At 36.3% G+C, this 11501-nt stretch overlaps 1 protein-coding gene across 2 annotated transcripts; it reads left to right on the top strand.

Annotated features, from left to right (window-relative positions):
• The first annotated feature begins 934 nt into the window (after nt 1–934).
• tnni1d (troponin I, skeletal, slow d) lies at nt 935–9907 on the top strand. 2 transcript variants are annotated; one of them, XM_083528668.1, is made up of 8 exons: nt 935–1004; nt 1212–1230; nt 1694–1729; nt 4424–4465; nt 6235–6366; nt 8803–8892; nt 8994–9176; nt 9405–9907. In XM_083528668.1, the coding sequence occupies exons 5-8, from the start codon at nt 6235–6237 to the stop codon at nt 9504–9506; spliced, it is 507 nt and encodes a 168-aa protein (XP_083384794.1). In that variant the 5' UTR covers nt 935–1004; nt 1212–1230; nt 1694–1729; nt 4424–4465; the 3' UTR covers nt 9507–9907. The 2 variants fall into 2 exon arrangements, with proteins under 2 accessions (XP_083384794.1, XP_083384793.1); XM_083528667.1 differs by lacking the exons at nt 935–1004; nt 1212–1230 and having other exon boundaries at nt 1661–1729.
• The last annotated feature ends 1594 nt before the right edge of the window (nt 9908–11501 follow it).

An 11501-nucleotide genomic window follows, 5' to 3' on the forward strand; every position in this document is an offset into this window, starting at 1 on the left:
TATATATATATATATATATATATACACACACACACATATATATATATATATATATATATATATATATATATATATATATATATATATATATATATATATATATATATATATATATATATATTCAGTTGATCATCACTTTTGTAAATCAATCTATCATAAAATACTACCAACTATAAATCCTTCATTTATTTAACATGCAAATAAGGCACTTTGACCCAGAGGCATTACAAAACCTTGGTTTATTAACTAAACAGAATGTTTGTCTCTACATGGGTCGTTTCTTAATAGGAGTTCCCAATGAGGTGCAGCATGAGGAATGTGGATATGGGACATTGTCTGCATGACATCAATGTGATCTTCTAACAGATAACATACTTGTCCACATGCTGGTAATTTACTGGATGAATACACAGGGCCCCTTTAAGGTCAACTATTTCTTTTAATAACAAGGTCTTTCTCTGGTCTAATTTTGGTGTCCGTCAACTTTAATGAATGTGGGTTGATTATTTAAACTGCTCAGTGCTCACTCATTATGAAAACAAAAGTAAAATATATGTTTGGTTTAAAAAGTTTTTTTATTCAATGTGTAAGTCTGTTATGTCATGAAAGCATCATGCATGTGATTATAAACCCCATTAATCAAATTAATCATTAAAAATGCGAACATGTGTATCAATCATGTCCATGTAATAATGAGAAAATTAGTTTATACAAGCGTGCACATGAAATAATATTGTCCAATCTTGAATGCAACACAGCAAATTGAAAGCTGTGTTTGCACATCCCCACAGCCAAACCTAAGCTCACTTGTAGTGTATTCTTATGTATTGGCTGTATCATCTGGGCCTCATGGTGGGTGATATTTAATCCATGAAGGCTTGCCAGCTCATTCCTCAGGACAAACGCTTTGTCTATATCTGTTAACAGCACATAAAAGGTTCCATTGTCTCAGCAGCCTGTTGTTCTGCTCGCAAATCAGGCGACATCAACGAAACAGCACCAAGGTAATAATAAAAAAAAATATTATTATAGTACTACCACTACTTATAATTCTATAATAATAAATAAATGACCTTGTCTAGCATCTGCCTAATTTATAAACAGACAACTCAGTTTAACATACATTAATTCTAAAAGGAATATTCAGTTTGTGAATTTGTGGGGCACATTTCTTTTGTAATAACATGTATTTCCCTCTGTGTGGTAAAAAGTGTCACCATGTCAGGGTAAGTATTCTTGTTTTTGCTTTCCATTGCTTTTTATTTGTTTATTTAAATTAATCTTTTTTTTTTCTTTTGGCATATCACATTTATTGAGACAGAAAAATAATTTTTGTTAGTAGATTTTACCAGTACAATCAACTTAGATAACTGAATTATTAAGACAGGCTTTGCTGAAAGTACCTCTTTCAAAATATTCTTTACTATATTAGATAGGAAAAAAACACCTTCAATTCTCACATTGCTTTTTTTTTTGTGTACTTTTATCTTTATGCACTTCATCACTGGATTATGACAGCCTGGTGAGCATATTTTACAGCATTACTGCATAAAAATGATTGCATAAATTCGCATGTATTTGTTTGGCAATGTGCAGCAGGTTTTGTGTATTATTTATTTTTGTAAATGTGGAAACTTAATTTAAAGTGACGGATCTTGCATAACTTGCTTTTGACATGGATGCTTTGTTCCAGGCACGTCCGAAAGGAAATCCCAAAGGTTTTGACAAGGTATTTATAGAAATCATCTCACCAGTGCTAAAGGTTATTGATGGGTGGATTGATATGAAGTATGCATACTTTGCTCAATTCCTTTTTATTTAAAAAATGTAAAATATATTGACACTGTGTTTTTTTTTTTATTAAACAAAATATGACCTTTCAGCCACTGTCCTTTTACCCGGTGATTTGATATTCCAATGAAACACACAGACAGGCATGCAAACACGGTGCATGTGTATTACAAGTTAGATTGGTAAAAATGAAATGAAGCAAAAACAATAATATTAATAATAATAATGAAGAAGGCGAAACGAAACTTATACAAAAGGCGTATAAACCAAATGTCAATGTCATAAACCTAAATAATAAGCTACGTTTAAAACGTGCCATATAGTAATTATTGAAAATTATCAAATTATTATTCGTGCTTAATTTGAAATAGCCAACAAGTGGAAGATGACATTTAGAAGCCACTAAGGTGAAATTAATAATACTGAGGATCTCATTACAAATCACCTCTGAAGGACTAAAATACTGTATACTGTATATTAGGCAGCAAATTAACAATCATTTCTTAAAGTTGATGTGTGGGAAGCAACAGAAGGTAAATTGTGACTGCTAGATGACTGGGTTAATCTTTCTGTTTCTGAGATTTAATAGTAAGTACCTACCAAAATGGTCCAAGAAAGGACAGGGGTGAATGAACCAAGAACAGGGTGATGGATACCCAAAACTCATTGGTGCATGTTGGGAGCAAAGGTTAGCCTGTCTAGGATGATCGTACAGAAGTGCTACAGTAGGACAAATTGTGGTAAACTTTGGCATCAAAAGTGACTACAATTGTAATGTATTAGAACTGGATTATTGAGCAGTGGCAAAAAGGTGGCCTGGTCTGATTATTATCCAAAATTTCCTTTGGATGGCCAGTTGTGTGTGTGTTTGTGTGTGTTGCTTTCCAGGAGAAGAGATGGCACCATGATACACTATGTAAAGAAGGCAATTTGGTAGAAACACTATAATGTTGTCGGCATTGCTCTCCTGGGAATCTATGTGGATTTTACTTTGAGACGTACCACCTGCCTAAACATTGTTGCAGACCAAGAACACTTTATTGGTCTGACTTGTATATATGACATCAGTATTGCCTATTAATCCTTTCAGCGAGATTATGCTCACTGCCACACTGGAAAATCTGTTTAGGAATAGTATGAGGAACATGACAAAGAGATGATGAGGTACCAGTGATCAGTGTTCCTGTCCCTTTCTCCTCTTTGGATCTGCCTGATTCATCCTGACACCCTACCTCTGGATGGAGTTCTCTTTAATTGGAGACAACTCCATGCAGCTGGGGATGATGCCACATAAACAGCCTAAAGATCCAAAAATATTACTTAGCAACTTGAGAACTTTGAGGTATGATTTGGACTGTAATTAATTTCATTAGTTTTGCATTTAAGCGCCTATCACTGAACAGTACAACAATGATGGAACTACAATGGATAGACATTCGATGCCACTCAGATGAGAGTGGGTTCACTTGTAAGTCTGGTTCCTCCCAAAGTTTATCCCTCATATCATCTCAATTTTTCTTGACACAGTTGCACACACTCTATAATACTGTTAAAACTGCTATACAAACAACACTAAAGTAAATTAATATGAGTTCAAGTTGTTCACTTACAAATGTGTATGAAAAATCCAATCAATAAACCCAGATCTTAGAGGTCCTGCTGTTCATGACTTGCTGTCAGATATTGCAGCACACCTTCAGGAGCTTGTGTCGTTCATGCAGGTAGTGTGAATGTTATGGCTGATCAATGTATTTTTTTTATATCTACTGGCTAAATTTAGAATTGAGTTTGAATGTATTACTGACTTTTGCATACATCAGTATTCAGAGCTCAGATGTTATATAAAAGCAGACTGTGCTATTACAAATTTTATATGAGATTTGCACACACTGGCTGGAGAAAGCAGGGAGATGTATCCCAATTATGCATCATTCTGACCATGGACATGAGCCCATTTTACATGCACAATGCCTGATGGCCTGATATAAGCACAATATGTCACAATCAAATATATTGTCAAATGTTTTACGCTAAAAAGCTTACTAAATATGAAATATTTAAAAGGTGTTTTTTTGTTAATGAAAGTTGTTTTAATATCAGAGGAGACAGCACTGAAGACATCTTTATTAAAAGTATGAATTATATTTACTTAAAGTGAGCTTTAAGCATAGCAGATAAGCGCTTAATCAAATGCAGGAATAATGGGATTAATGTATCAATTAAAATTAGCAAACAGCAAACATATGTTACAATTTCATAATCTTATGTTAGTATTCATATTTTTGATTAATTGTTGGTTCAACTAATATTGAATAGTGAATGCAAAATAAACGGATCTGATATTTTATAAGATGTAAAATAGTTAGGTGGAAGACATATTGGTAAAGAAATCCAATTGTAAAGATAAATGTGATGATTTATTAAAAATTGCTTAAATTGGTCATTGCAAATAGAACTATTTATGTAGCAATAATTAAGCAAAATCAGACAAGCAGCTTTGCTGTTATACCAAATACCAGCATGGCTGTTATTGGGTTCTTGGCACAAAAACCACAGTGGCAAATATCTTTGAACTTTTAATCTTTGCTGAATAATGCTTTAATTTATTTATTGTGCTTTTATATCTTTACAGCCAAAATGCAAGATTTCTGCATCTCGGAAACTCTCTCTCAAGGTTTGTGTCAATGATTCAGGACATTTAAATACAAACTGCCATGTTTGCTAGATGAGTCGAGGTAAGAACATAAACATTAAAGTTGCAGCATTGGTGTTTACATTTCTAATGGAGGAAACACTTGTTGCCAAATCTTCACTTAAGTGTCTTTACTTAAGTGTGCTGTTTAATTTAATTTTAATTAATATTACAGTAAATATCTTTTCAGAATAGATTTTGTGTGTGTGTGTGTGTGTGTGTGTGTGTGTGTGTGTTTCTATATATATATATATATATATATATATATATATATATATATATATATATATATATATATATATATATATATATATATATACAGTGAGGAAAATAAGTATTTGAACACCCTGCTATTTTGCAAGTTCTCCCACTTAGAAATCATGGAGGGGTCTGAAATTGTCCTCGTAGGTGCATGTCCACTGTGAGAGACATAATCTAAAAAAAAAAATCAAGAAATCACAATGTATGATTTTGTAACTATTTATTTGTATGATACAGCTGCAAAAATACTTATTTTCCTCACTGTATATTAGGGCTGTCAAAATTAAGGTGTAACGCAGATTAATTTTAATGCCACAAATTTTTGCAATGCTTGAAAAAATAGCATTGTTTGAGCATTTTTATTAAAAAGATAAATAATTTAAAATATAAGAGGCAAAATAACACATTTATTCACAACGTCCTTTCTTTACTCAGATATAAAAAAATAATAAGCTCAACAAAAAAAAAATATTTTGGATTACTGAACATTTGTTTCACTCAAGTCTAAAAACCTTTTTTTGCACTAAAAACCGTCATGAAGCACGCACCTGGCAAATAAAATCGTTTGTGTGGAAAGATAGCAAAAGTTATACATTGCTAAAAGAAAATGCACATACATGATTTTATAGTTTACCAGTGCCGATTAAATTTGTAAATCACAAACAAATAGGAAATATTTGGTTATATCAATGTTTGCACCCAAAAAAGAATGTTCAGCTAAATGTCACCTTTCTACTATAGAAACACACAACTAACTTTAGAACTTTACATTAACGATGCAGCAATCAACTTTATGACTTAAAATATGTGCACACAATTCCTAATGACTGGGTTCAAGTGGTTCACTGACATCTACTGCAAGAAGCATAAAGTCAAGCCCATAGACAAGAAATCCTACACAAACACACATTGGCAGGAGAAATTTATGCCTCTGAAATATTATATTCAAATTATACTAATTATGTAACCACCCTTACATTGGTTCCCTGGTGGTCTAGTGGTTAGGATGCGGCGCTCTCACCGCTGCGGCCCGGGTTCACTTCCCGGTCAGGGAACCGACCCCAGCAATTAGGGTTGCACAAGCCAGTGCACTCTTAGTATGGGTCTTAAGCCCGGATAAATGGTCAGGGTTGCGTTAGGAAGGGCATCCACCGTAAAAACGTACCAAATCAAACATGAATGCGGATGAACCGCTGTGGTGACCCCTAATGGGAGAAGCTGAAAGAAAGTTTATATAACCACCATTACATAAATCTAGGTCTTCTTATCAAGCTATGGTGTTGCTAGTTAGTTACTAAGCTGTTATTTTGTTGCTCACAACATAACTCATAGGAGTTTCATGGAAGCAGTTACATTTTGACAAGCAAAATTGTAACAACTTTCTTAATTTTCATTCTTTATTTTTATTATAAAATACAATATACAATAATTATTTTAAAGGGCATCAGACTCTGTCTTAATAAATGCCTAAAATCTGTTTGTCTATTTAGATGCTGCTCCTCAACAGAGCAATGGAAGAGTTGGAGAAGGAAAAACAAGATAGGGATGAAGAGAAATCACGCTACCTGGATGAAAAATTGATTCCGCTACAACTCTCCGGACTCTCGCTGGAAGAATTACAAGTAGATATATAATTTACGTTTTTTAAATAAGAGGGAAAAACAATCAAATTTTACTTATACTCAGTTTAATTGTGCACTAACAAGGTGATTTCTTTGGGAACCAGTGGAATTCCAATAGCATAATTCTGATCTTTATCCTGACCCTGATTAACCTATTAAATGTCCAAAATTATCTCAATCTTGACCTCCTTATAATTTCTGGCACTGCCCCTTAAAGATGTCCCTAAAAATATTCTTTGTTGTGGTCAAAATTCTGCTTCTGCAACTTCTTTTTCCAAAGCTTTTTTGGGCTTGCCAAGAAACCCAGTGTGCTCTCAGTGTGGGTTTACACAACCCCAGTGTGGGTTTACAATGTAAATCTGGCCAGCACCTGTGCACCAGTTTCATCTCCCCACCAAAGAGTAATTGCTCTGAGAGCACTCGTAACACTAAAATAGACCAAGTGTGAATGCAGCCTCTACAAGTTTAACAGCAACAAGCACCTGCTTTCCACTAAGTGGTTGAAGCCACAGAACTAACAGTGCAGAACCAACAGTTCCTCTCAAGGTTTCTTCCTTATGCCATCTTGGGGAGTTTTTCCTTGCCACAGTCGCCACCGGCTTGCTCATCAGGGACAAAATTACTCATAAAGAACATATTCATTTTTAATCACTGCATTATCTGTGTAAAGCTGCTTGGAGACAAATAAAAATGAATTGAATTGAATTGAAAGATTAAAAAGAGTTTTAAACATTCAAAGTAACTTATAATTTACCATAAGAGGTAGTCAACAAAAGCCAAACATTACACTGGTAAAGAAGAAAGATTAGACTGGTCAACCTGCAAATGTTGTAAAAAGTGATGTCTCAGTGGCAGTGGACTTGGTCTTTGGGCCTGGGGGATGTCACTTTAAAAGCAACAACTTATTTTGATATGCTGTGCATGTAGGGATGTCTTTACCTTCATGGTAGATCATGGTAGAGCAATGTGAAAAGAGCAGTACTTGATAGAAAAGAATGCCTCGGCTTCAGGGTACCGCAGAGGAAACGTGTCACTAATGGGTTTTTCCCCAGCAACTGCTCGACAAGTGGAGCATCATAAACCGCAGCAGTCACGTAAACCTTAGGGATGGAAGGAGACAACCCTTTGGCAAACTATTTCTAAAGAAATTCCAGCACTGGGCCAACCAAAGTTAACTGGGTCTAACTGGTGACCTTCATACTATATAGTGAACAGGCAGCAACCTCCTCATGGAGAAAGCTCTGAATTGGAGAATGGTCTCTACCAACTTAGCTGAGAGACCAGAGGCTATAAGCTCAGAGGCCCCAGCTTCGCAGCTTAGGGGCGGCGGTGAAGCAAAGTGCCCCCTGCCTGAGACAATAGATCCCACCTGAGGGGAATTTCCCAGGGAGGGTGTTCGAGAAGGTTTACCAGATTGGTGAACCATGGCCAGCCTGGCCAGCACAGGGCTACCAGGAGGAGACAGACTCCATCCTGGCTGGAGCAGTGCAACAGGTGTACAGGTGTAGCCTCGGCCACGCCTTTACCATATTGCCCAGGCTTAAAGGAGCTGGGTGAGTGAGGGAAAACCAGAGGGGACAATGCAAGGTCTCTCGAGTCGCAAAGAGGTCGACTTGTGCTTTGTAAAACTTCCTGAAAAATTCTGCACCTCCACATCCAGGTGGAGCCTCCGTTCTGCGGTCCTCGGCCTTTGCCGCGGTTCAAGCACCCTGGGATGTATGGGGTGTATACTGCCCTCAGTGAGAGCAGCTTCCTTTAAAGCACCGGAGGTTGCAGGGTTAACAAACTAATTTCCCATGGCACTGAGAAGAAGCAGGAATCTTTCTGAGGTCTTGAGCAGTTAGGACCTTTTTGCCGACCTTGGGTGCCGGCTAGCGTCCCTGTCTGGGAAAGTGCAAGTGGCTATGCTGAGTTTCTGGACCTCCTGATGCCCACTTACTAATAATTACCTGATCTTATAAATGCGGTAAACAAACACACAGAGCGCTTCCTGAACAAACAGAAGCTAGTGAACTCTCAACAGCAGGTGCTTTTATAGCTTCCTGGTCTTGACGTCACCTCACCGGTGACATCAAGCTTTTCTGTTGGACTGATTACACACATGGTTCAGAGCGTGGTCATGCAGAGGCGTTCCCAAAGCGTTGCAGCTGATGCAGCTCGAGTTCCTGAAGGGAAATGGAAGATTCCATGTCAATGTGTTTTTTTCAAATAAGTGCTGCACTGCCAGGTCACACAGTACTCACACGGGGTCACAGTCAGATGAAACCATCGTCATTACTACCCTAATTACATTTGCAACTTTATTTTTTTGTTACATTTGAGAAACCTCTCTGACAATGGTCATAAAAAAAATAAAATAAATAACAGCATGGATTTTTGCACCTGACAAAAATATATTATATGCAAAATGATTTACATTCTTGCTTATTCTTTCAGAATCTGTGCAGAGAACTGTATGAAAAGATTGACATTGTTGATGAAGAGCGATATGACTGTGAGGCTAAAGTAATGAAGCATAATAGTGATGTAAGTGTGGCTTTTGCTCATCCTGAATAGATGCTGTACTGTATGCTTAACTTACAAGGGGATGTGGTTTAATAGCAGGTTTTATTTCTTTATTATCCCAGATTCATGAACTAAAGTTAAAAGTTGAGGATTTGGGAGGTAAGTTTAAAAAGCCAGCTCTTAGGAAGGTACGCGTTTCTGCTGATGAGATGATGCGTGCTTTGCTGGGCTCCAAGCACAAGGGTTCCATGGACCTGCGGGCCAATCTCAAGTCTGTCAAGAAGGAGGACATCAAACAAGAGAAGGTATTAAAAGCATTAGATATAAATTTAATATAAAATGGTTTTTTTCAACAAAATATTACAGTATTTTAATCTTATATTTGCTGCTTAATAGAACATCCACTGGTCCTGTGGATTGTGCTATAAGATAAAAAAGGAAAAAAAATACGATTAAACAAAATACAAATAGTATATTCTAGCTGGAGATTTTCCAAGGGCGGTCATCAATGTAGTGCTTTGTTTCTTGATCAGGTACTGACCTCAGAAGTAGGTGACTGGCGTAAGAATGTAGAGGCCATGTCTGGAATGGAAGGAAGGAAAAAGATGTTTGATGCTGCTGGTGGAACCCAGTGAACTACACCCAGATAATACCCATTGGAGTTCTGTGAAAAATTAAAAAAAAATTTACAGAAGTTTCTAGTTTTTATTGAGCTTGGCCTACTCTACAAATGAATTCATATTATCGACATATTTATTATGAAATCTCTGTTCTGGGTAACCTTAAGACCATCTAATCAACTGTTAATTTCTGTCTAAAATGTCTGTTAAAATAATAAGAAATTATAGATAATTTACAAGATTTTAAAGACTCTGGTCCTAAGTGTATTATTACAGAAATACATAATTGTATAGCGATAGCAGAGATAGAACTAGAATGTCTATGTATGTCTTTGAGCTGTGTGAAAGTCTTAATTGAAAAGATATGAAGATTGCATAGCATTAAATAATAGATAAAATAACATGTTTTATAACAATTTATTTTTTCTTTTATCTAAATAGATGCATTGATACTTACATTGTGATGGTACTGCATTTAGTATTTAGTTGTATGCCTTTTTTATTTATTTGTGTCCAAGAACATCTCCGAACCAATATCGAGGACCTCACTAAAGGACTGTAAAGTAGCATGCATTCAGATAGTTCATTAACTCTTTCCTCTGAGTAGTTTATCCACAATTTCATCTTTGTTTTATGAAGTAATTCATAAATTTTACAGATGTTTATGAAAGATCCAGCGTGAAAAATAGCTTGAAACTATTTCAATCAGGTCTTTCTGTTATACTTTTCTTGCATATTGTTATTTTGAAGGGTGAATGCAGATGGCACAGATTAATAATAAAAATAAAAATAAAAATAAAAATAATAATAATAATAATAATAATAATAATAAAAATAAAAGTAGTCTATATTACACAAATTTAAATTAATAATAACATTTTAAAATGCATTTTAATGAGAATATTAAACCTAGCCCGTAGAAAGTGAAAGCAGACTCCTGAAGAAGATTACTGAAAAGCTGAATGGTCTATGAGGAGCATATACAGTGAGGAAAATAAGTATTTGAACACCCTGCTATTTTGCAAGTTCTCCCACTTAGAAATCATGGAGGGGTCTGAAATTGTCATCGTAGGTGCATGTCCACTGTGAGAGACATAATCTAAAAAAAAAAAAAAATCCAGAAAACACAATGTATGATTTTTTTACTATTTATTTGTATGATACAGCTGCAAATAAGTATTTGAACACCTGAGAAAGTCAATGTTAATATTCTGTACAGTAGCAACTTTGTTTGCAATTACAGAGGTCAAACATTTCCTGTAGTTTTGCTCATACTGCAGGAGGGATTTTGGCCCACTCCTCCACACAGATCTTCTCCAGATCAGTCAGGTTTCTGGCCTGTCGCTGAGAAACACGGAGTTTGAGCTCCCTCCAAAGATTCTCTATTGGGTTTAGGTCTGGAGACTGGCTAGGCCACGCCAGAACCTTGATATGCTTCTTACAGAGCCACTCCTTGGTTATCCTGGCTGTGTGCTTCGGGTCATTGTCATGTTGGAAGACCCAGCATCGACCCATCTTCAATGCTCTAAATAAGGGAAGGAGGTTGTTCCCTAAAATCTCACAATACATGGCCCCAGTCATCCTTTCCTTAATACAGTGCAGTCGCCCTGTCCCATGTGCAGAAGAACACCCCCAAAGCATGATGCTACCACCCCCATGCTTCACAGTAGGGATGGTGTTCTTGGGATGGTACTCATCATTCTTCTTCCTCCAAACACGTTTAGTGGAATTATGACCCAAAAGTCTATTTTGGTCTCATCTGACCACATGACTTTCTCCCATGACTCCTCTGGATCATCCAAATGGTCATTGGCAAACTTAAGATGTGCCTGGACATGTGCTGGTTTAAGCAGGGGAACCTTCCGTGCCATGCATGATTTCAAACCATGACGTCTTAGTGTATTACCAACAGTAACCTTGGAAACGGTGGTCCCAGCTCTTTTCAGGTCATTGACCAGCTCCTCCCGTGTAGTTCTGGGCTGATTTCTCACCTTCCTTAGGATCATTAAG

The sequence above is a fragment of the Silurus aristotelis genome, assembly GCF_946808225.1.
Source record: "Silurus aristotelis genome assembly, chromosome: 24".
Taxonomy (NCBI): Eukaryota; Metazoa; Chordata; class Actinopteri; order Siluriformes; family Siluridae; genus Silurus; species Silurus aristotelis.